Source organism: Planococcus citri, chromosome 3 (genome assembly GCF_950023065.1).
Source record: "Planococcus citri chromosome 3, ihPlaCitr1.1, whole genome shotgun sequence".
NCBI lineage: Eukaryota > Metazoa > Arthropoda > Insecta > Hemiptera > Pseudococcidae > Planococcus > Planococcus citri.
In genome coordinates this window covers 47,449,646-47,475,954 of record NC_088679.1, presented here as the reverse complement: position 1 = coordinate 47,475,954, position 26,309 = coordinate 47,449,646, and the positions used below count along the sequence as shown (strand labels likewise).

At 32.9% G+C, this 26,309-nt stretch overlaps 3 protein-coding genes across 4 annotated transcripts; all 3 read left to right on the top strand.

The window, feature by feature from the left end:
- Positions 1–1,881: 1,881 nt before the first annotated feature.
- On the top strand, positions 1,882–10,229 carry cib (thymosin beta cib). Of its 2 annotated transcripts, XM_065358884.1 has the most exons (6): positions 1,882–2,045; positions 6,535–6,685; positions 8,718–8,831; positions 8,972–9,085; positions 9,225–9,338; positions 9,524–10,229. In XM_065358884.1, exons 2-6 carry the CDS (start codon positions 6,550–6,552, stop codon positions 9,547–9,549), a joined length of 504 nt encoding a protein of 167 aa, XP_065214956.1. In that variant the 5' UTR covers positions 1,882–2,045; positions 6,535–6,549; the 3' UTR covers positions 9,550–10,229. The 2 variants fall into 2 exon arrangements, with proteins under 2 accessions (XP_065214956.1, XP_065214957.1); XM_065358885.1 differs by lacking the exons at positions 1,882–2,045; positions 8,718–8,831.
- A 141-nt stretch (positions 10,230–10,370) lies between these two features.
- LOC135841741 (keratin, type I cytoskeletal 9-like) lies at positions 10,371–15,466 on the top strand. Its single transcript, XM_065358886.1, has 2 exons — positions 10,371–14,304; positions 14,974–15,466. Exons 1-2 carry the CDS (start codon positions 14,251–14,253, stop codon positions 15,379–15,381), a joined length of 462 nt encoding a protein of 153 aa, XP_065214958.1. The 5' UTR covers positions 10,371–14,250; the 3' UTR covers positions 15,382–15,466.
- A 6,571-nt stretch (positions 15,467–22,037) lies between these two features.
- On the top strand, positions 22,038–23,833 carry LOC135839068 (ATP synthase subunit O, mitochondrial-like). Its single transcript, XM_065354929.1, has 6 exons — positions 22,038–22,209; positions 22,284–22,331; positions 22,399–22,509; positions 23,110–23,242; positions 23,303–23,415; positions 23,489–23,833. The coding sequence occupies exons 1-6, from the start codon at positions 22,180–22,182 to the stop codon at positions 23,687–23,689; spliced, it is 636 nt and encodes a 211-aa protein (XP_065211001.1). The 5' UTR covers positions 22,038–22,179; the 3' UTR covers positions 23,690–23,833.
- Positions 23,834–26,309: the final 2,476 nt, after the last annotated feature.

The following is a 26,309-nucleotide window of genomic DNA, read 5'->3' as shown; positions in this document are numbered from 1 at the left end:
AACTTGACAGTTAATACAATACCTACCTACCTAGATTTACTCCGCAAATGAATGTAATGGATCTTATTTAATTTTAATTGAGAAATGCCTTAGTAGGTAAACTAATTTCGATTTCTAAAAAGTTTTTGCTCATAATTTGGATGAAAAAATCAATAAGGGCGCTTATCTCGAGACCATAAATGAAAACTTTCCATCATGATTATCCGTGATAAAAAAAAATGAGTTAATGAAAAAATTCATTAGGGGTACCAAGAAAAAATCCACTTCTACATACACTGTACTTGTAATGACGTATAAGTTGTATGATGTGTGCAGTATACACTCGACTCGGAAAGAATTTTTCAGAGGAAAGCAGCACGCGGCGATAATAAACCTGGTATACTTAATCGGAAATTTGTTTGTTTTTATTGCTTCTAATTAATCGATGATTAAGAATAATTGACGGGCGAGTTCTAAGTAACCATCACGTCCATGCACATCGCATGTTCCTAATTGTAGTGTACGGTGTTACTATACTCGAGGGGATTTGAAAAAATAGCCAAGAATCATAAGTATACTTATAGTTTTTTCTGTAAGTTGGTTGATAGGATAGATTAAAAACAAATTACCTAATAAAATAAGTAGGTAAGGTATTTATGCTCTAGCTGCTGTATTTGGATGTAAAACTATGATTTAAATTTACCACTTGATTAATACAGTACCTATATGCAGGGTCCGAAGTCGAAAATGAAATTACTTATCTTAAACGTTAAAAAGAAAGCATAAAATCACAATAATATTTAGTTTATTCGAGTGGATATTGTATTATGACAAATTTTGAGTTTGCTGTTACATAGTTCTGATATGGAAACCTCGTAAGTTGTTGTTTTTTTTAAAATCTATAACAAAGCGAACTTGGTTGATTTTTTTTTTAATTTAAAATTTCAACCGGGGCTGAAAATAGTATTGATAAATTGATGTAAGTAGGTAATTGTAATACCTACACTAATTTCATCAGTACATCAGTACTCAAAATAAAATCCCAACTCTATGTCAGTATTTCAAGAATTTACTGACTAACCCCTAGAATTTTTCTGGTAGAAGAGGGTGAGGAGGGGTCACTGAACTGCACCTGCACATACATCTCAGAAGGTGCGCAGTCATTGCACATTTTGAATTTTTGATTTTTTTTTGGTATCTGTGCCTGTGTAAAAAGTGAAAATGTACCTAAATTTCGAAAATAAAAATTGTGCAATAAAAACATTTCAATATCTTCTCAAGGTAAAATACTAGAAGTTTAGCTAGAGTGAAGTATTTCAGAGGGTGCACGAAATTTTTCAACCATCTGAATGATAAAACATTTCTGCGGAAGAAATATGCAAACAAGATACTTTACTGCTCCCTCCGAGAAGCTGTGGGCACCCATGACAGAACTGTGGACTTGTACCTGGTGACCTGCACTACCTGCAGACATTTCTACAGTCTACTGGAACGGAACTGTTCGTGGAGTGCTGGAGTCCAAAACGAAAATTAAAATTACTCCACCAGAAACATTCTATCAGACGAGTGTTTCAATTCATCATTACTGTGTACTTAGTAAGCTATGTAGTATGTAATATACGTACTTGTATTTTTTTACCTACCAAACTTCTCTTCTCAACACAAAGCATTGGGTTCCAAACCAGTATCAAGCTAGGTACACGATTTTTGTATTCTGCGAATTGATCGTTTTTGGGCGTGGTCGAAGCGGTCTGTCGCCTAGGCCGACGTTGACTCATATTCATATCATCTTGAAAAGGAGAGACGAGACGAGAGAGAAAAATCGAGTTACGTATGTCGGTATGACGCAGCTGAGCGGACGCAGTCCTACTCCAGTCTCCGCTCTCCGGCATAGCATACGTACATTTTCTGTGGCTTCCGACAGTCCGACTGGTGTTTACGTGCATCGTGTATACTGTATTGTGATTGTGCAGTTTAGTAATTTCGCGTTCTACGTTTCTTGTTTGAAAATCCGTCTGTTGTGCTGTGTGCTGTGTGATTTTTCAGCGTTATTGTGATTTATTTAGGTAATAAGTTTTATTACGAGTTTTTTTTATTACTATTTATCATTGATTTTTAATTATGATTTGTTCGAGAAGTGTAAATTAATATGTGGCCGTCTTCTGTGTCTCTTGTGTCTTAAGTGCCGTATGTGTTATCTTATCTGTGTACTTGGTTCGTGATTCGCTATCTGAAATTCGAATCGAATGTTTCATTTTCAAAATCCTTATGATGGAAATGTGGAATTGAGTAGACGTTGGATGGTTAGATGGTTTCATTTGCAATACAATACGTGTTAAAAAAGCTGTTCAATGTTCATAAAAGATAGCCATCCCCGTAGTTAGATTTTTGTGATGCTCGTACAAACAGGATGAACGAATTGTGCTTCCTCTTTTATCATGAACCGGTTTGAGTGAAATTAAATTTTCATACGTAGAACAAGAACTAATAAAAGTAATATTATGTTCTTTTTGTGTGCTATTGGTATTCGATAGCAGAATTAATATTACTGCTTGGATAGCAAATGAAAGTGTATTTCCCGAGCTAGTTCATGACATTTTATTGTTTCTGGATGAATCGTACGGAATTTGCATTTTGGTTCTTGTAATTGAAATTGCTATGTTTGACTAGTGGAGTGGAATATCCCGAAGTTCTTTTTCTCAAGTTGATTAAACATTAATTAACAGATGGCATTTGATCTGCTTTTCGATATTTTGTTGGTAACGTGGCTGTTTGTCATGCCGGTTTCGATGTTTGGTAGTTGGATTGCATGTAATATGTACCTACCTACAGGGTGCGCAAAAATATCGTGTACCTCGAAGAAAGTTTTTTATTAAAAATGTTGGTTAGCAATTGACATTTGGCAATGTGAAATAGATGCATAATATGATTGGTGGACTGTCATCACCTCAGTCCAACACCAATCATGTGCTATGATTATTATCATTCACTGTGACCTGCCGAAACGTTTATTTAGCAAAAAACATTTTTGGCGGTACTTGATATTTCTACGCACCCTGTGATACCTAGTTACCTACTTTACCTACAGCCTGCACAGAAATATTGAGCACCCCAACCTAAAAAAATTTGTCGTTACTTAAAAATATTAGTTGGTCACTGTGAGTAGCAGCTTGGTGGCTTGTGATTGTGATTGGTGCATATGTGACATATGTACAGGGTGGCCAGAAATATCGGGTACCCCTAAGAAAGTTTTTCATTAAAAATATAGGTTGGCAACGTGAAATAGATGCATATGATTGGTGGAATGTTATCTCTCCAGTCCAACAACCAATCATGTGTTATCATTATTATCATTCACTGTGACCAACCGAAGTATTTAGTTAGAAAACTTTTTTAGGGGTACCCGATATTTCTGGCCACCCTGTACTCCACGTTGCCAACCTACATTTTTAACACAAAATATTTTCTGTAGACTGCTCGTGTGCTCGTTATTTTTGAGCTAGGGTCTGGACGAATCACTATGAGTATAAATTCGAATAATTCGAATAGCCTTTTTCTATTTGTGATTCGAATCATTTGAAATAATTCGAGATTCGCAATTCGAATCGAAATTTCATTGGTTCGTCTCGACCCTGACTTTTGTGCATACTGTATAGTGTATATACCTACTTATGTACCTACCTACCTTGTTGTACAGGGTGAACAGAAATATCGTGAATCCTTGAGAAAGTTTTTCATTCAAAATATAGGTTGGCAACGTGAAATAGATGCATATGATTGGTGGAAAATTATCATCTCAGTTATCATCATTCACTGTGACCAACCAGAATATTTATCAGAAAACTTTTTTAGGGGTTCACGATATTTCTGTCCACCCCGTACCTAATTCCTACTTATGTAGCATCTCTGAATTTCTGAATCCAACATTTTCATAGTGATCATTGAGGAAAAAATAATTTTTATATTCAATTTCAAAGATAGCTTGTTTATGCGCCTCCGAAATCTCTGAGTGGTCTTTGAGTGATTTTCAATTATTAACTCGAACTGTCAAAATTCATTTTGCAATATCTACAGGGTGCCCAGAAATATGCTGAACCCCTAAGAAAGTTTTTTATTAGAAAATATAGGTTGACAATGCGAAATAGATGCGTATGATTGGTGGAATGTTATCACCTCAGTCTAACACCAATCATGCGCTATCAATATCATCATTCACTGTGATCAACTGAAACATTTAGCGGAAAACTTTTTTGGGGGTTCACGATATTTCTGGGCACCCTGTATACATATGTAATACAGGGTGCCCAGAAATATCGAGCACCCCAATGAAAGTTTTTCATTAAAAATATAGGTTGGCAACGTGAAATAGATGCATATGATTGGTGGAATGTTATCTCCCCAGTCCAACAACCAATCATGTGCTATCATTATTATCATTCACTGTGACCAACCAAAGTATTTTAGTAGAAAACTTTTTTAGGGGTGCTCGATATTTCTGGGCACCCTGTACTGTTGAAATAGGTTAGGCATTTTTTTTTTTTTTTTTTTTTAGCGAATTAAGTTCACTGAAGTTAAAGTGAGTTCGTTTAACATTTTCTCAGAATAGAACGTACAAAACCGATGTTCAGAATAACTCTTGGGTTTGTTCGTTTTTAACCAGGTTTCTCACCCGGGTAAGGTTAAATCCAGAGACCTGTTATAGGTCTTTGGTTAAATCAGGGGTAAAAAGTGGAGAGCGGAGTAAGGAGAGTAAGGAAAGTGTAGACCCGGTTAGACCGAGTAATAAAAACGAACAAACCTATTGACGTGTGTGCCCGTGTATATTACTCACAAATCCTTTTCGAAGAATACAATATTTGAAACCTAATTTAATAAAATTTCGCTGACGGTTGTTGTTAACGAGCTCTATAGGGAGTTCATAAGATCGGGTATCCCTATCATCGTTTTATTCGTTGACGAGATTGTTTACAAAATTCCAATGCGAATAGTATTGTATGTGGTAAAAATTTGCCATAATTTTACACTATATTAGTAGTCTGGAGCTGTTTATTTCAACAGAGTCAATTACACTTTGAAGTGGAAGATAAATTACATATTAATGTTTAAACGTAAAGTACGAGAAACCACCAAAGTCAGTAGAAATGAAAAAGTGGCCAGTGAACGCATCAAAAAATTAAAAACTTGATGAAATGGCGGGATATGTATTGTTTTAGTTCCACTTTTCAAAACATAGGTACTCGCATATGGCGTCTAGTTCACTTTATTCACACCTTATACATAGCAGGTGTAAAATAGGAAGAGCTTCTCCAAACCCTTCTTAGCTTTTCCTCTACGTACTTCTCACGCAATGAAAAAAACACACTTCGGGGTAAAAATGTGTCAATAGAACGCAAATTATTTTCTTTTCCTTACTTATGGAGCATCTTGGTGTTGCAAAAAGAGAATAGGTAGATCTGGTTGGTATGTGACTTTTTCGTTTGATACTCAAGCTAACTGTGACTCTCTACCTTATTCATATTTTATGAAGTGTTAAGCAACATATTTCTCTTTCTCGATCTTCTGGAGCTTTATTATTCAAAAATTGGATTAGGTTGTACCTACACCTACGTAATGTTTACGGTATTTGTTTATTAGGTATGTATGTTGCTTAACCCTGAAAAATAATTCCTATTTGTGAATTTGTTGACCTACAAAAAGATTGTAGAAATGTGAGGCTTGGTAGGTAAATTTTGAACATTTTTTCATTATTTTTTGACGATGTTTGGAATGACGTTGAAGTTATGTCGTTATTCACACTACCTATTCCACGTAGGATCACGGACAGTATAGATATCACACAGCTTTACGTTGTGTCATTTCCTGCGCAAAACGGTTCAATACTTTCGTGTTAGAACAGTCATTGTTCCTACGTGAAAAGATTTCGAGATCAGATTCGGTTGCTAGTTGGATAAGAAACAAAAACTGAAGAACAGATACATTAAATGTGGGTTAGGTAGAACCTTTTAAGTTTTAAATGAATGTAAAGCTATTGGAAATTATTGCCATTGATCAGATATTGATCACCTTCAGCTATCGAACATGATGAACATATAGGTAAGGTACATTACGTACATAACATCATCCTGTCACAAGACAAAAGACAAACTACGGGACGTGTGCATTCCTTGATACAACATGCTAAAATAACTAATAAGATAGGTACGAGGGAAGAAAGCATTTTTTCCAACGTGTAGGTTATCGAATGTGTATTCGAAACGAAGAAAATGAATACCGGAAAGAATGATCTAATGTGAAAAGATTTTAACCTTGAGTGAGGAACGTATTAGATGAAATATACCTTCAAGCTGATGGCCTAGGTAGTATTTGTGTGGTGTGATGATGAGAAATGTTAATTATTTAGAACGTAAAATTTAGCACAGTGTGGCTAGCAGAGCTCGGCTGAATTAGATCATTAGGAATAATTAAAATCTCGATGTTGACGGTCTTCAATGATGAACGAATCATTTTGTTTACTGTTTACGTGTCTAACTAATTGAATATTTTTGTTTTTCGCAGATTTTTATAGCAAAAATGGCTGCTGTCACTCCAGCATTGAAAGATTTACCCAAAGTTTCAGACGACTTGAAAACACAATTGGAAGCTTTCAGTCAGGATAAAATGAAGCATGCATCTACCCAAGAGAAAATCGTGTTACCATCTGCCGAAGGTACATGATATTTAAAGTATAAAATTTATTCTTATGATATTGTGTGCCTGCGTTCATATTGTGTGACATCATGGTTTTGTGTGTAATGTGTTTCAAAGTTAGGTATCTGACTCTGAGAAGTGCTTAACTTATGAACTTAGTAGGTATTGCTGATTTGTTAGCCATGGTCTTTATGTAGCGATGTGTTTTTTTTTTGCGTTTACGATTTAAATCACTTTACGAATATTAAAAATGCGTTTAGGTACCTACCTACCATGTTTTTCACTGCACCTACCTAATTACATAGTTACATAAATATCGTTTTGCACTCGCTTAGAATTGCTTTGAAACATACGCTTCATATAAATGAACATTAATTCAAATGTTCCTCTACTTAATCAAATGTTTTCGAAAGAAATATGACCTAAAAGAATTGAACGATTTTCTAATATTAATAATCATTAATTGTTTTATTAAAAAACAAAATTTGACCTAATTTTAATTTTCCAAAATTGCTACCTTCAATTTGAATATGTTCTTATTATGAATTTTCCATTTTTTTTTTCATCAAATGATATTGTCATGTTGTACATATCTGTCTACGGAAATCCTAAGTATTCAGATTTGCCAATACTAGTTTTTTAATGCAATTTTTTTATGGGTTGTAGATAGAGAACCTTCGTAATCATGACTTGTTTCCTGTGCTATATTGATGAGATATTTTATTTTACTCTTCATTCTAAGCATATTTTTGCATTTTATATTTCACAAAAAAGTATCGTTGGCCTGAAGATTTATACTTTTTTCTTACTTCCATTCTCTGAAATTCTGCTTGAGTAATTATTGTTTGACACTTTCATTGGTTCTAAACTTGAAATCAGTTGATTTTTTCCATTTTCTTTGAAATGAAATGTGTACATAGTAAATAGAGAATCAAATTTCAAGATATTCTTTGAAAATTACGATATCCCAACTTATAGCTTTGGATAGAGTTATCGGTTTACAGAAATTGTTCTTATCTCACGTTAAAATTGATGATTAATCGTTAATCTAATGCGGTTTTGTTTTTCTCCCATCATGATATTTTTCTTTGAATTAATGTGATGCTTCTTCGAAATTCAGTCGAATATTGAAAAACAAATTCAAATTTATTTGATTTTGGTTGCTTCTCTTCCTATTATCTAGTACCTAGACTACCTAGATCTAAGCATAGCAGTTTTAATATCTACCTATCTGTTTTTACCCAATAATGAGGAGAAATGTATGTACATATATCCCACCTAATTATTAATTTATTTAATAAAACTAAATTTTCTGAAAGCCTGATAAGTGTTCAACTCTGATGCTAAATGTTGTCGTTTTTTCCAATATTTTTTTTTAGAAAAAGCTTTTATACCGAGGAAATTATGACTCATAGGTAAATTTTATCTCATGTAAGTTCGTTTTATTCGTTCGTATTGATGATTCATTACAAAGTTTTGCTTTTTCCGTGAAATCGTATTACTGTTATCACGTACAACATATACCACCAGTCGTGCTATTGAAACATATAGTGACTTGACTACATTACATACTTCATGTACCTACCGTACCTACTACCTATCTACTTGCGAGAGATATTGGAAAAATCAAATTAGTTGTTTTTACGAACGAGCATTTTATCAATACATACGTAGATGTACTTATGTACCTAGCTACCTACCTACCTACCTATGTAGGTACCGGCCTGATGATTTCATAATTGTATTGGTAGTACAGTATGAAAAGTTTTATGACTGATCGATGTTTGCTTTGAAAGTACTGAATTCAAAAACTTCTTGCTGTGGCTTTTTCAGCATTTTATTTTATTGCCGAATACTTTGAAGTTGGAATTATTTTATGAGTTTTGCTCATAGGTCTAGATGTATAATATAATAAGTAATCAAGTACGAGTACGTAGTGTATACCTGCACTGCTCCTTCCCTTTACACCAAAAAACTTGATCATGCTAGTAGCTTTGCTTAGCTTATGTGTGGCTTTTTATGTTTGCATGGACCGTAAATTCGACGAGTAGATGTTAAACAAGAAAAACAACACAATGCTCTAATCCAAGACGTGGAAAATTTCTCTGCTCATTCATTACACCGTACGGATACTCAAGAAAAGGTTATTTTACCCAATGCCGAAGGTGGGTTGAAGCTATACGAAAACATAACTAAAATTAGCTTATTTTAAAAATCACATCATGAAGAAAAATCAATGTATTTTTTCCTTTTTAATTTCTCATTTATTAAGTCTTAATTGTAACAATTATTTCAATATTTTCAGATGTAGCTGCAGAAAAAACTCAAAAAGCTTTATTAGAAGGAGTCGAAGCTTTCGATCAAGGGAAATTAAAACATACCACTACTCAAGAGAAAAATCCATTGCCAGATAAAAGCGGTGAGTATAAAAGTTCAAATGTCATTCTGATAAATTATTTGTAATTTTCTACGAACTACTCCTTGATACGATAAAATGCTTGAGAATAACAGTAAATAAAACTAACGGTTCTATTAAGCTTATGATTTTTTTTTTGTAGCGATCGATGCTGAAAAGGGGCAGCAAAAATTTATCGCTGGAATTGAAAATTTCGATACCTCCAAATTAAACCACATAGTTACAGAAGAGAAAAACCCATTACCTACTAAAGAAGGTGTGTTATAATTTGAATAATTAGTAATTACCTATAAATATGTTCGCCAGTTATTTTATTTTTTTGTATCGAAAAATATCGAAAGGAAATAACAATAGTGATAAGATATCAACTTTATTACATATTTTACGATAATATTCCGTTAATTTCCTGTTGATAATTAATTTTCAATTTTTTATTTGCAGCTATTGCTCAAGAAAAAACTGCTTAAACTACATACAACCGTACCGAGATGTACTAAATTATTCGGCCACGATACTTTCTTTAGTGCTCTCTTGGTTGTGACTGGAATATTTTATATTTGTTATATTGATTGTACCTTTTAGTTCTTTTTCTCTTGTATTATTTATACGCGCTGCGATCAATTTGATAACATTATCAATTATTTATTCGATATAGAAAATTTTATACATATTTTATATTCACATTTTTTTCGTACTTTTATAATATCGTCCGTTGCTATATTTTGAAAAAAGAAGACGATCAATTAATTTTTTTATTCGTAATGTATATGAAATTCAATGCATTTAAAAGGAATGGGTACCTCTGGTGATTAACTTTTTGTATAATTTTATATTTTTTTAAACGCACATTATTAAATTTTATGCATACCTACCTACTTTTTTTAATTTTCAAATTTATACGATAAATTTAATTTAAGCTTAAATTAATTTTGTTGAGCTTTATTTTCAATTTGTTTTTTTTTTCCTAAAACGATCGAATGGAAACTAATATAGAGTGATATATAGCTATATTTTTGTATTCTATCAGAAATTTTCGAGTCAAAATTTTATTGAATTTTTTTGTATGTTTTCGTAGTACAATGCCGCATTGCGGGCAATTGAAATCAAAATATATGCTTTAATCATCAATAAACTAATTTAAAAGTTATATTCTGTACATAACTGTGTTTATTGCATTGTTTGAAATATTTGAAAGTTGTACTCGTATATTAGTTCGTGGTTCATAAAAATTTGCGATAGTACATAATGTCATAAACAAAATATGAGATCCTGTGACCAGATGTGGAAAATGAAAGTAAAAGCGAGTAATTTATCACTTTCCTTCGCAAAAAGATTGTGTGTGTAACTATGCAGCTGGTGAATTTGGTATATTTCATTTTGTAACGAGCGATGGGACTAGGTGAAACACCTAATAAATTCAAAACTCAAAGCCTTTATATATTCCGTGATTGTTGTTGCTAGGATTTAAATTAATAATGAAAAATGCATTGGAACTGTCACAGTACCTAAAATATTTGTATCTCGTGGTTTGCGAGATTTCTTGTGATGGTAATTTCATATTTCATTGTAAGTTCACTTGAAGCAGGGATTCAGGAAGCATGCTAAGTGCCCTGAAAATGAAAATTGAGTTAAGACCGCTACGATGTTCTACATCAAAATCAGCACCTTTTTACCTACTTACGATACCCAATACCTACTTTTAGTACTTTAAAAACAGGCCGAAAGATAGCGCACTCTGTAAGTGCCATACCTGAAAACGTAAGGAAGTATGCTAAGTGCCGTTTGAGCCAGCCTATCGAATAATTGTTTTCTGTACAAGTTATGAGTTGAACCTGCTTCTATTTGTTAATACGGAAATTACTCGAAATTTTGATCGAGGACATAGGTATTTGAGGTGAGGAAAATGATCTACGTAAAAAACTCTACAAGATGGAGTTGGTTTGAAAGTTTTCCGCACGATAGAAAACAAAATATAAAAGCTCAAAGTTGTGAAACTCTTAATAAAATATTATTTTTTCGTGTTTTTTTGTAGTTAAATGCAATTTACTCGAAATTTTGATCGAGGACATAAGTATTTGAGGTAAGGAAAATGATCTACCTTAAATTCTGAACAAGATGGAGATTGTTTGAAAGTTTGCCGCGCCATAGAAAAAAACTTATAAAAGCTCAAAGTTGCAAAACTCTTGAAAAAATATGGTTTTTTCATGTTTTTTTTGTAGTTAATTACAATTTACATATGTACTTGAAATTTTGATCGAGGACATACTGGTTTTCATGTTTTTTTTGTATTGTCGAATTTCGAGCTTTTAAAATTAAAACCAACTCCCTCACCTCAAATACCTATGTCCTCGATCAAAATTTCTAGTAAATTGTATTTAACTACAAAACAACACGAAAAAACCACATTTTTTCAAGAATCTTTCAACTTTGATCTTTTATAAGTTTTTTTCTGTGGCGCGACAAACTTTCAAACCAACTCCATCTTGTAGAGTTTTTTACGTAGATCATTTTCCTTACCTCAAATACCTATGTCCTCGATCAAAATTTCGAGTAAATTGTATTTAACTACGAAAAAATACAAAAAAAACATATTTTTTCAAGAGTCTTTCAACTTTGAGCTTTTATAAGTTTTTTTCTATGGCGCGGCAAACTTTCAAACAACCTCCATCTTGTAGAGTTTTTTACGTAGATCATTTTCCTTACCTCAAATACCTATGTCCTCGATCAAAATTTCGAGTAAATTGTATTTAACTACGAAAAAATACAAAAAAAACCATATTTTTTCAAGAGTCTTTCAACTTTGAGCTTTTATAAGTTTTTTTCTATGGCGCGGCAAACTTTCAAACAACCTCCATCTTGTAGAGTTTTTTACGTAGATCATTTTCCTTACCTCAAATACCTATGTCCTCGATCAAAATTTCGAGTAAATTGCATTTTCCTTACCTCAAATACCTAAAAATGCAAAAAAGGGTATTTTTCTATACGTGAATTGTTCAGTTTAAAAAATCGAAAATCTGGCTAATTTTTTCATAGGTTGGCGAAAAATAGGTGAAAGTTAAAGTTCTAGATTAGGGAAGTATACGCATACGCCATTTTGGTTCGACACAACGGATGTAAACAACATTAGAACGTATGTACGCATACAATCTTACGTGTAAAAAATGCAATTTTTTCGATTGTTCGCGGGTTCGGGTGAATTTTTAAGTAGTTTCCAGCTAAAGACAATGAAATTTCCTATCGATTGATGTTAAATTTTTGTTATTTCGCGCAAAATTGACGATTTTCTGAATACTTATATTATCCGATTTTTTCATACTATATGTGTCAACTTTAAACTAAAAATACTCGAAATCTTCAGTGAACACACAGGTATTTTAATATAGCAAAATGTTCGTAATTTCTTCGTCTTTAAAATGAGTGTTTATCGAAAGCTCTACATGCAACCGTTCAAAAGTTGTAGAAGTTTAAAGTTGCGAAAACAATGCAAAAACCAACCGCGGATGGTAAGTATTGAACTTTGAATTAGAATTACTCAAAATTTTCAACGAACACATAGGTATATTAATACAGCAAAACGTTCGTTATTTTATCCTTTTTAAAATGGGTCTTTACCGAAAGCTCTACCTTCTACCGTTCAAAAATTCTTGAAGATCAAAGTTGCGGAAAGTGTTCAAATTGTGTTATCACTGTTATCAGTCACTTAGTGTTGATTGTAGAACATTTTCCGCAACTTTGATCTTCAAGAATTTTTGAACGGTAGAAGGTAGAGCTTTCGGTAAAGACCCATTTTAAAAAGGATAAAATAACGAACGTTTTGCTGTATTAATATACCTATGTGTTCGTTGAAAATTTTGAGTAATTCTAATTCAAAGTTCAATACTTACCATCCGCGGTTGGTTTTTGCATTGTTTTCGCAACTTTAAACTTCTACAACTTTTGAACGGTTGCATGTAGAGCTTTCGATAAACACTCATTTTAAAGACGAAGAAATTACGAACATTTTGCTATATTAAAATACCTGTGTGTTCACTGAAGATTTCGAGTATTTTTAGTTTAAAGTTGACACATATAGTATGAAAAAATCGGATAATATAAGTATTCAGAAAATCGTCAATTTTGCGCGAAATAACAAAAATTTAACATCAATCGATAGGAAATTTCATTGTCTTTAGCTGGAAACTACTTAAAAATTCACCCGAACCCGCGAACAATCGAAAAAATTGCATTTTTTACACGTAAGATTGTATGCGTACATACGTTCTAATGTTGTTTACATCCGTTGTGTCGAACCAAAATGGCGTATGCGTATACTTCCCTAATCTAGAACTTTAGTGAAAGTATGCTATGTGCCTTGGTGTTCATAGCCACACACCAATATGACGTCACAATCACGGTTACCGCCCTTTAAACGCGAATATCTCGAAAACAGGTTTAGGGCACTTAGCATGCTTCCTGAATCCCTGCTTCACTTATTTATTTATTTTTTGGTTTTGGAAAAAATGAAAGAGCGGAACAATGTTTTTAGCATGAACATCCATATTTTGAGTTGGTTCTCAACTTAGAATATTTCGCCCTCTTATGTTCTTTTTTTTGAAAAGTGAATAATGCTTTAGGTATACTATTTGCTTAAAAATCATATCCCAAATCCTACATTCCATGTTTTTATTTATTCGCGTAAAAGAACTGAAATTTTGAATAAAAGCACGACAGATTTTCCAATTTGAATAATTCTGCTCTTTTCGAACATGGGAAATTGAAAACGATGAAAATTGAGATCTATCTACCATAACCATCGATGATTTCGGATATTTATATCTCAAAACGAGATGTGATAAATGAATGAAAAATGTGTTATTTTTCAGCTTTTCTCGCAAAAAAACTAAAAAGCTGGCAAAACAAACAGTTGGCAAATGCACGAGTGTGTATGCTATTTACACAGATGATGATTTTGGTAATATCATATGAATTACCTAAATGCAATACCTATAGTGAATTTGAACGTCAGAGCTTTCATGTCGTGATTGTATAGCTATGCTTTAATTCAAAAATTACATCTGCATCACCATTGTACTGTAGAAACTTGGACATGGCATCGTTGATATAATCCCGGGGTTTTTATAAAAGTGGTGGACGATTGGAAGCGATTGAGACAATTTTGAAAATTCACCATGAAAGTTTCGTGGTTTGTGATACTGTTTGTGATAATGATTTCATTTCTGTTGGTAGGTACCTAAGCTATTTTTTTCTAATACTTACGTAATGAAAAAAAAATATCATAAATACCTAAATAAATGAACTATTACTTTAAGGAGGTAAGTAGGTACCTATAGGTATGTACTAAGAGCACATATTGATGTACATAAATACATTGATTCGTTTTTTAAAAAATGTAAGTTAGTATTTTTTAAACGTCAATTGTTGGTTAAAACAACTCAAAATATACTTCAAAATTAGGAAATGCAATTTTTGTTGCCTTAAATTTTCAAAAAACTCGAATGGGCACTTGAAAGATACATGTTATTTAGCACAATTTTGAGAGTCTTTTCCTCTTTGATACAAATGTTGAGGTCTGAAAAGTCATAAAATACAGATGTTAGGGGAAAAAGAAATAATTTCTTCATTCAAAACGTGAAAATCTAGATAAAATGAGAGAACTGCAAAGAGAGCAGAAGAAAAATGTGCAGTTTCTCGTTAAAAAGTATAATTTTTTCAATATGTTCGTTTGTTTTTGGTATTTTGTGAGACGATAGACGTATACTCGTAGCAGTTAAATAAATGGTGAACAAAAGCGATTTTCTTTTCAAAATAACTTTCTGAATGGGGCAAACTTCAGGTTCTTGGATGAAAATAATTTGTGTCAACTATTTTCAACTGTTTGATTTATTTTTCAGATCTATGAGGCTGAATTGAAAGGTGGTGGCGGGGGCGGTGGTCATGGTGGTGGCCATAGCAGCGGGCACAGCAGTGGACATACCACTTCACATACTAATAGTTTTTCGAGTGGCAGTACTGGCAGTGGTGGAAGGAAAAGTGGCGGTTCGCCTTCACCTTCGCCGTCTTCGCCTAGTCCTTCCACTGGAGCCACTGGAGGGCATGTACCTGCAATGGCTGCTGGCAACCTTGGATCTGGCTCGAAGAAAAAGGAAGAAGAAAAGAAGAAAAAGGATGCAGAGGATAAGAAGAAGAAAGAAGAGGAAGAAAAAAAGAAGAAAAAGGACGCAGAAGAGAAGAAGCAGAAAGAAGAGGAAGAAAAAAAGAAGAAAGAGGAAGAAGAACAAGAATTTGGTGGTAATTCGTAATATGTTTATTCTCAATCTCAAGATACAGAATCAAAATAATTTCATGTTTTCCATACAATTCTAATAAAGACACGTACGCAATGGCTTATTGGGTAAATAGGTTAGGTACCTATTAGACTAATTGACCAATGATCATATAATAAAAGTATGTAGGTAAGGTACCTACTAGATAGTACAGGGTGCCCAGAAATATCGGGTACCCCTAAAAAAGTTTTCTATTAAATACTTCGGTTGGTCACAGTGAATGATAATAATGATAGCCCATGATTGGTTGTTGGACTGGAGAGATAACATTCACCATTCAGTTGCCAACCTATATTTTTAATGAAAAACTTTCTTTGGGGTACCACTACCCTATATTTCTGGGCACCCTGTAGGTAGGAAGTTACGCATCGAAGTAAAATCGGCAAATTGTCATCAAATTCAAAATCAACTACTAACCGGAGGTAATGGCATGTGTGTAATAGGTAGGAACTTTTCGACTTATTGTACTTGTGTGAAGCGCCTATAAAAATGATATTAAGTATTAAATAAAAATGACAAATTGACGAGATTTAGAGCAGGAGTACGGTACATTTTACATTAGGAGTTATAGGGTGAGAAGAGGATCTGCGCCTACTTCTCCTCAATTAGTTATTTAATTTTTTTTTTCATTCTATAATTTGTACATACATGCTTATTTCGATCAACTCATTTTTATTTATAGTTACTCACATTCAAAATTAGATCTGAAAGTGTAACTCACTTTCAGTTAAAAGTTTGAATGAAATGATCTACCTACTTACCTATGTAGAAATGAAAACGAACCTTCGATTATTGGCAAAAGAATACGAATTGTTGTTACTTAGTTAGTGTTTTGTTGTAGAGTATGTACTACTATACAGATGTATAGACTATAGTGGTAATGTAAATTAATTACTTATTTCTCGACGACTCGACTTCTCGTTCTTCGTTGTTTTCCTTTCTCACTTGACACTTATCCTCTGAAAGAGGAAAGACCGAAAGAGATATTTTCCCGACCCCCACGCCGTGCTATTGCCCTGCCCGATGAAAAAATAAAAAAGAGAGAGAGGCAGGCTAAAAAAGAACAAAAAGCTAAAGAAAGACAGAAAAGTGAGAAAACAAAAACAAAATCGAAAAATTAAAAATAAAATTTGAAAAAAAAAAACAAAAACCCGAAACTGCATGATGACGTCACTATGTTCACTTATCACTTCAGCGATCCAGAACAATACCACCTATAGCATTGATTTTTTACGTATACAGATAGTCCATGTAATGGTTTTAAAACGAACAGCCCTTATGCATCCGACCACATTGCCGCGCTACAGTCGCTGCATCCAACAGAACAATCTTCGGATGCAGCATACTTCATATCTAGTGCGAAAGATGGCGTTTTTGAAAAAGTGAATTTGTGTGAGTGTGTGAATGTGTAAAATATTCTCTGTAGTGGTGACTACCGTGTGGTGTTTAGGTGTAGGGAGTAGACAAAAAATGATGTACCTAAATGAATAGACCATTGCGAATACAATGCGTGCCATGGGTAGGAGATGAGGGTGTATAAGTAAATGCAGGGTCGACGATGCTACAGAACATTGTTCTCCAGAGGTGGGAAAAATACAAAAGGCAGAAGATCTCTTTCCTTTTACTGTTATCATCTTACACAGAAATTAGTAACCTAATTTGTAAAACACTTAGGTATGTTAACAATCAAGTCTTGCAAGGGAGATGCAATTCCGACTCAGGAACTGACGAAAAATTTTGTGTAAAAATACCGGCACCAAAAAGGCAAAAATTCCAGGTACGGGAGTGCATTTTTCGATTTTTCGTGAATTTTTGAAAATCAAATGTGGACTGAAAATTAAAAAAATAACAACAAAATTCACCAAATTAACCTAGAAAGCTGAAATTGACCTAATATATTATTTATGACTCGTCGAACCAACTGGAAGCGGCTTCGAGCCGGTTCGAGCAGTTCTGGAGCCTCTAGCAAAGTTTTGAAATTCGAAATTTCTATAAATTCTAACATTATGAAGAAGGAAAGCTGAAATTTACATTATACCGTAATTGTATGTAAATTGGTGGGTGGAATGGTGGTGCTGTGCTTTTGAACAGTTTTGAAGGCTCCAGCACTCCAGCAGCATTTTGGAAATTCGAATTTTCCAAATTTTCAATTAGGTTACATATAAAAGTGCTGAACAAAAAATAGATGGTATTGATTACTGGATTTTCCAAAAGTCGCTGGAGCCTCCAGAATCAGAGACAAAACTACCGTGGGGAGAGGTGAGGGAGGGCCACTACCCACTCAAAAACTAGTCAAAAAGTCGACAATTTTTCAAAAATTGATCACAATTATTTCTTTCAAAACCGGCGAATTTTACGTTTGGGTAAAATATTCCGAAAAAATTGAAGAATTATTGACTACAAAAATCGGTAAATCTTTTAATTTCGACAACTGCGGTTAATTTTTCCAAAAAAATTTGAAAAATTCTCTATAAAAATCCGCAAATTTCATGATTTTGACGAAGTTTTGCAAAAATTTTGAAAAATTGTCCAAATGTTGAGAAGAAAGTTCAAGAATTGGCTGATTTTTTTTTTTAACTTCAAATGTTGTAGTCGGCAAATTCATGAATTTAAACATCTGAATTTGATAATATGAAAATTAAAGAAAATTCAATAGGTTGGAAATTTTGCTGAAGTAGGTAGAGATGTTGAAATTACGTAAATTTTTAAAAGCTTCTACCTCTACTTCACAAGAAAATGAAGTTTTTGGATAAAAAACATTGTTTTTTACTTATCAAAATACACATTTACAGAAGCCTTCGCCCTCGCTTTGCTCGGGCATCTTCGATTTTGTTTTTCAAATTTGAATTAAAAGAAAACTAGTCATCATTTTGAATTTTAAAATTTTGAAGTGAAAAAAATGTACGCGAATTTCAGCTTTCCATCTTCATATTCTGAAGTTTAGTTATAATATAATATGCATTATGCAATTTCTAGTTTTTCAAAGATTTGTTGGAAACTCCAGTAACTCCTTTAAAAAGTTCAAAACTGTTTCTAATCGATTAGGCAGGCCATACGATTAGGGTATAGGCACTGGTACCTTAAATTTCAGCTTTCTCGGGTAATTTAATTTCTTCTATTTTGATCGAGCCCTTTAATTTTCAAAAATTCATCAAAAATTGAAAAATGCATTTCATCCCTTGAAATTTTGAGTGGTGGTGTGGTATATTTTGGAATGCTTCTTCAATGTAGCTTTAACGGGTTCAAAATTACGTTCTTCCAGTTATGGATACATCCCTTGTTAGTGTTAATCCTTCAATTTCAACTTCTCAAACTTTTTTCTTGAACTAGTGTGACCCAAAGTTGGTTATGGTTATTTCACGATGAAATAAAAAAATCCAATAGCATTCATCCCTCCTCCCCACGCCTGCTATTTTTCACTTCTCCAAAAAGACGACTGCGGTGACATTTAGGCAAAAAATTTAAAAATTTACATCAAAAATCAAATTGTATGATTTTGATGAAGTTTTGCCAAAATTTTGAAAAATTGTCAAATGTTGAGAAGAAAGTTTAAAAAATTGACCTAATTTTTGAAAAAAAATTGTCAAATGTTGAAGTTGACAAATTTATGAATTTAATTGAAATTTCTAAAAATCGATAATTAAATTAACAAGTATTGAATTTTGAGAAAATGAAGTTTTGAATAGAAAACATTGTTTTTTAATTCTCAATATACGAATTTTCGAAAGTATTCGCCCTCGCTTCGTTCTGGCCCATTCGTTTTTCCTTTTCAAATAAATTTTTAAAAGAAACATTCATTCACGGTCTAAAATCGTGAAGGAACAACGTAATATCCTCAAACAATAAATATCGTTTTTCTATTCTGAAAATACGAATTTTCGATACTTATAGCATTGCTTGTTTGCTTTTTTTCTCTTTTGAAATTTCTGAAAAAAAAACATTTCATTCACATTCTAATTTTGAAGCCAAAAAATTTCTCACATAGTTACCTATATCGCTTTTTACTTTCTGAAACACGAATTTTTGAAAGCCTATGTCTTCACTTTGCTCAGGTAGGTACCTACTCCTATATTTATATCTCTTTTCCAAAATAAAAGGCCAAAAATTAAAAAAAAGTGTAAACTGAACAGACAGATGGGACAAATTCTTAACCACATCGAACAACAGGTACTCTCTATTGTCCGCAGCTCCGCACCCCCCGTCATGCCCTCTCCTAACCATTCAAGTCGCTGTCGTTCGAGATGTACTCTTCTAAAAGCTGTTTTTAAAAAAAATACCCTGGATGCATATGTATTCATTCTCGCCTCTCGGATGCATATTGCTATTGTTGTAATTCCTAATGATGAAACCGCTAAAAAGAGAACGTTTAAAAGAAATCTTATGTTCAGAATGATGAAAAAGTACCAATGGACATCGCAGCGATGTCTAGTAGTCGGATGCATAACTATTTAACTGTTATGTTTGGATCCATTTGAACGGGCTATCTGTATACGTAAAAAATCAATGCCTATAGTAAAAGGCCTGAGCGCTGTTTTGTGACGTCATCACTATTGGGGAGTACATACTCCGATAACACTATAGAAATGAATGCAATATTAATGCACTAGAACGAAATAAATCCCAAGAACATTTTATTTTGCGTTTTAAATCACATTCTGATATTTAATAATTAATTTAAGATCACTAAGGAATGATTTAAATGAACAAAATGAAAAAATGAGGTGATAAACAACACTGTTTTTCAACATTAAAGATGAAAGTTATGCATACACATGACAAAATTATACCTTTTGGAAGATATTACAAAACTCACTGGTGAAATATAATGAATAATTGTCGAATTTGTCCAAATCCCACTAAATTAAAATGATATCAACTCTAATTCCAATGTGTGTATTCCATTTCCATTTTCAACTACAGGTAAAAAACCACAGGACAGATAACTGTTTAGTTTCTTCAGCAGTGATATGATCGATAAAAACAATTTCTCTGATTTTGCTGACCAACTTGAGTGATAAAATTGATGATTCGAACACTTTCAGCAAATTGGTTTGAGATTTTGATGGTTTCTTGATCAGATATCCATTGTAGTTGGATGGTTGTATTCTTGTATTCACTATGCAGGTTTAAAACTCATTGTAGATTTTATGGTGCACTATTCATTTCACTGCAACGTTATTCAAGTAAAACACAGGCACTAGTACACATCAGTTTTCATTTTTATTCACTTCACAAGATATCTACATATCCAAATCACACAACAGTCACAACACAAACAGATCGCGAAAAATTCACTTTTGTACAAAAATAAATGATAATCCAACACCACCAGTAGATGAAAACAACAATATTTCATCACTGTACCACATTTTAGAACGAATTTAATTAATTAGTCATCATTTTAATAACTTTTTCAACGAAAGTTTTACTCAATTTCACGAATTCGCCATTTAATCATACGTTAAAATTCAAATGGTAAACACAATCGAGTCCCCTTAAGGTGTGACGTCAGAAGGTGATAACGATTCAGCGCTCAGGCTAAGGAACTAAATACCAGGTATGGAAATACGCCATTTTTGGTTATAGATTTCGTAGTTTTGACGGTGATGTGATTTTTTCATTTCAGTCGTATAATGAAATTGAATCAAAAAAATGGTGGGAAAATGTTTATTTTGTGTATTAAAATGAATATGAAGTAAAAAAATAACGTAAATTGGTGGTATTATTTATAAATTTAGTCCTTGAAAATTTTTTTCCATATCCAAAGATGGCGTATTTCCATACCTGGTATTTAGTTCCTTACTCAGGCCACTAGACGTTAAAGTGCACTAGTTTTTTTTTCCGGTGCAAAAACTCGGAAGTCATCGGGTACAGTCGGAAATACTTCGTTCGACTTGTTCTATTTCTCTAGTGTGATAACTGATATGATAACTCTGTAACTCTGTTCTGCTTTATAAAGGTGAAAATATAAAATACCATTATGAACTACGTAATATGATTACTTGATTACTTATTCAGCATGCATTTTCCATAATATTAATCGTTATATAGATCATTTATCATCATTTCAAGGTGGTTTTTTAATAAAGTTAAGCCTGATAGTGTTGATACATATCATTCATCAACTGAACATACTCCACAAAACATATGTACGCAAATTTGGAATATATGAGTTGAAAAACAATTGTCAAAAGCTCGGAAATACGTAATAATCTACCTAATTCAACTTGTTTACTGTTTTTTCATATTTTCTTTCTATGTTCGCGGTGATTTTGTCAATAATCTTCGCCTCTGTACGTAGTGACCGTGGTTTTTCAATCAACATCAACTATCAAGTAAGTTCATATGAACATCATTAGTATTAGGCTTTAGTTTTGGAAAAAGAAACCGAAAAATACTTGACATCAAAAATTTGAATTTGAATAACCAGTGTCGGGGAAGATTATCTGACGAATTGACGATCAAATGATAAATACAAGTTGAACGAAGTACCGCCGACAATACCCGACGGCTTCCGAGTTTTTGCACCGGAAAAAAAAACTAGTGCACTTTAACGTCTAGTGCTCAGGCCTTTTACTATAGGTGGTATTGTCCAGAATCACTCCTCGGTTCTCGCCGGTGACTTTTTCGTTTTTAGCAAATAGCGACGGTCAATGAGAGAAGATTGTATGACCTTTTTTTAATAATTAGTTATTATTACAGTTTACGCTTCATTTTTGGGGCGGTTAGAATTGTAATTTAGAAAATATTCTCTCAGAAAAATAATCCTCCAGGATGACATCGGTCAGGGCGCTCAGTTTGATGGTAAGTACAGTCATTCTGCCTGTGTGTTTGTCATATATTCATACAATGATCGCATCTGTTTTCAATTGTTACAGAATATGAGAAAGTTCTCTACTTCTCCTGCCTCCAGTCAGTTGGTCAAAGTATGTATATCCATTAAGGTATTAATTCTTCGCTTCTTTTTTCTTAATCATTTACTGATGCTTGTAGGCCCCTCTGCAACTCTTCGGCATCGAAGGTAGATATGTCATGGCTTTGTATTCTGCAGCTGTGAAGCAAAAGCAATTGGAAACCGTGGAGAAAGATTTTGAAAAACTTTCCGTAAGTATTAATCTAGCTTTACTACAACCGTACAACGTGCATTAAGAGAATAACTTGCGCATAATTTGTGTACAAGTTAATAAAAGTAATGCTAAAATAACAACGTACATATCAAAATAGTCAATTTTTATGGTTGAACTATCATGGCACTGTACTGACATTATGATAAAGTAACATTCATCTGATGCATATTTGCAGTTTTGACGAACTCATCATATTTTCATGAGTTTATTGTGCAGATATGCTATAGAAAAAGCGATTACCAAAATGGTATTATTGATCTAGCATATCATTATTTCACCTCGCGAACATGTGACGTGGTTCTTTGATTGTTTTCACTATTTAGCATTCTGGTTTTGAATTTGATGTAGTTGCTTTTTTATTACCCTCTACGTCTCGACTCAGAATGCGATAAAAAATGGCATCTACCAAAGTGTTCATTTCTTTTAGTGAAGTGTCACTATTTCACCGTTGCCTACATGTTTTGTGAATTCAATACGTACTTTATTACATTGAATTCGATCAACTTCATGAAATTCTTTACAGTTTATAATGCAATCTTCATTAATTTGCAATATGCTTGGAAACGTTATTTTTCAGACTACTTTAAAGTCTGACAAGGCTTTTCAAGAATTCGTTCTTAATCCTGTGATTCCCAAAAATTTAAAAGCTACTGCCATCAAAGATGTATCCAGCAAATTGTCATTATCCTCATCTTCAACTAATTTCCTTAGTAAGTTCATAGTAACACGAAAAACGACGAGTTGAAAGTAACGATTTAATTTTTGTTTAGCTTTACTGGCTGAGAACGGTCGTTTGAAAAATTTCTGGACTCTCGCTAATCTTTTCAAGCAAGTGATGAGCGCTCATCGTGGAGACCTTATTGTTGAAGTAACTATTGCCAAGGTGAGACACTCGAGTGACAATGATTTAATTTGTGTTTTCTTGGTGAGAAGTTACTGAAGTTCAATTTTTTCAGCCTGTTGATGATTCTACCAAGCAAGAATTACAAGGAGTCTTGCAGAAATTCGCCAAGAAAGGAGAAAAGCTAATTCTGAATTATAAAGTCGATCCAGCTATTTTAGGTGGCATGATTGTTAGTATTGGCGATAAATACGTTGACATGAGCACTGCCAGTAAATTCAAAAAATACACCGAGATTCTGAAAAGTTCTGTTTAAACAGAATACGCTTTTGTAGGTTATTATATTTTGTTGATCGTGCGTAGAAATTTACTTGTACAATATTTACCACATATTTTTTCGTTTGAAATGACCGAAAAAATGAGTTATTTTAAATTTGTAAAATATATTTATTAAAAACAGGACTTGCTTCTTCTTTGAAACGGAAAAACTAAATGAAGGCACGTTCTACTTTTTAATATTAATAATTTATTGTTAAGTTTATTCGATGAAAATAGATGCAGATTAAAAAAACTTACAGCAGAACTCAAACAAATAACTCTGAAGATTGCTACGATATCGGTTCTAATGTCCCGCCGACAAATTTCTCCCCATCCAATCAACGTGCAACAAGAACATGAAAAAACACTGACACAGAAACGTACATACCTACATATTAGTATGATTAGGTGAATGAATGATTGAAATTTGGATAATGAGATTACCTAATTCAATGATAATGTTTCTTTTTAGTTCATTTTAATTCAAAAAGTTTGAACGTCCGATATAGCTTTCACAACAGTGGATTTTCCGTGAAAATTGTTCCTAAACAGAAGTATTTTTGAATGGATAGGAGAAGTACAAAAATTATATGTACTACTCAATGAATATACTCAGTAGCTAAAAGACATCCATATAACGCAGACACACGTATCATGTAATGTGAATATCGAATCGCTCAACATAATACCTTTTAAATGGAAAATACTCAAAAATCTGTGACCAGAGTTCGGAATTAAAAAAAAAAAAACAAACTGAAACCTTACACTATAATAATAAAGAGATGATATGGTTTCTCCAAATCCAAAATTAAATTTAAATTTCATTATTCACATTCATTAATTACACTGCATAAACGTCAAGACATTTTATTTAATGCTTTTTAGCAAGCTATCCGATTTCTTTTCTTCTTCTTCAATAAGTATGTCAAGTATTCTCATTAAAAAATATGCATTCCCACTGCTTAGTAGACGAGTGAATTTTGTAGTGAGCATTTTGATTAGGTACGAAAACGTATAGTGTACCATAAATTTCGTTTCACTTTTTTTCCAACAAGTTTTAAATGCCACGAAAACTTTTCAATTTCGTTTTGGCAGACATCTCTTTAAATTTAAAATACCGCATCTAATCTAAAAATACATAATTTTCCTTCTTGAATTGTTTATGTACGTAGCTACCAATATTTTCCTATCTGTAAAAAATGAAATGGATATTGATTTCGTGGTACCTACTTAACCACATTGAGTCGAATTTAATTTAACCTGGTGAATTTATTTTTTACTAAACTTGTGCCATTCATCGTAAAAATATACGTAGGTAATAGGTATTTACATCCCAATAAAAATTCATAGGGAAAATATGAAAATTTTTTACAAGAAATAATTTAAATACATATAGGTAGGTAAGTAAACCTACATGTGATCGAATCTATAATACTGATAATACACATAGGTACTTACCTAAATCTTCTTTAATTAGAATTTTAAATACCAAATGAAGAAAAACGATAAACATTAAAGAGAAGACGAATCGCCTATGCCCATAACATATTGATCGACTATAATCTGAAAAACGTTTTCAACACATATTATACCCAGGAAGGAACGTAGCTGGCGAGAATTTTTGTAAACAAAATATGAGTTGGCTGCATTGATCAATGAGTGAACATTTCTTCTCAAAAATTCTCGTCATTTATGTCCGATATTATTCTGAGAAACCCTGTAAGTGTTTGAAACAATTAGTAGGTATTTACCTACATACAGGAAAACCGAAGATGCGAAGATCTAAGGAAAAGTAGAAGAATTTTTTGAAATAGAGTAAAGATTAGGTATACAAATATGGAATCAGATGCTACAAGGTACGGCATGCAGGTAAAGGTAGGCTACCTATACGTTAAGTTTTTAAAAAAGGTGGAAATGTTACTCATTCTAAATTGTTTTCAAAATTCACAGCTGGGAAAAATTTAACAATAATATAAACACACAGTTTATTAAGCAGCACAATGAAAACATGGATGTTATTTTTTTCGGTACTTATAATTATGTTTATTATTCTCGTCGACTTCTTTATATTTTGCATTATTGTTCAATTGACAGATTTGTAAGCTACCTAATAGTTGAGGAGGAAAATTGAACTAAAATCTAGGTAATTGATGAAATATTTGAAAAATGAATGCTTATTAGGTATATCTACCTACATACTTACCAATATGTACTTGAAATTGGTTTCAAGGCTGTAACGCAAACGTTGCCAGTTTGATTCCATAATCGAAGTCGAAACTAAATTATTTTTCGAAGAAAATACCTTTGCTCCTGACACTTAAAGGTTAGGTTAATATACTTTCATAGACTACGTAAGTGTTGTATGGTTACTGGGTAGCAGGTATTCTTGGCTTCTTATCTAAAACATTGCCCGCCAAACTGGATTTATGGTCAAGAAAGAGTTCTGACACAGTTTTAATCTACTCAAGTTTATTGGGTAGGTAAGTATTGTTAATAGGAATCTTACTAAATTCAGTTTCTCATAGTCATTGGTCATCAATCCTCATCATCCATCACGAACGCAACATTTAAAAATTCGCTGGCATGGCAGATTTTTCATTTCACGTGTTGAATGATGT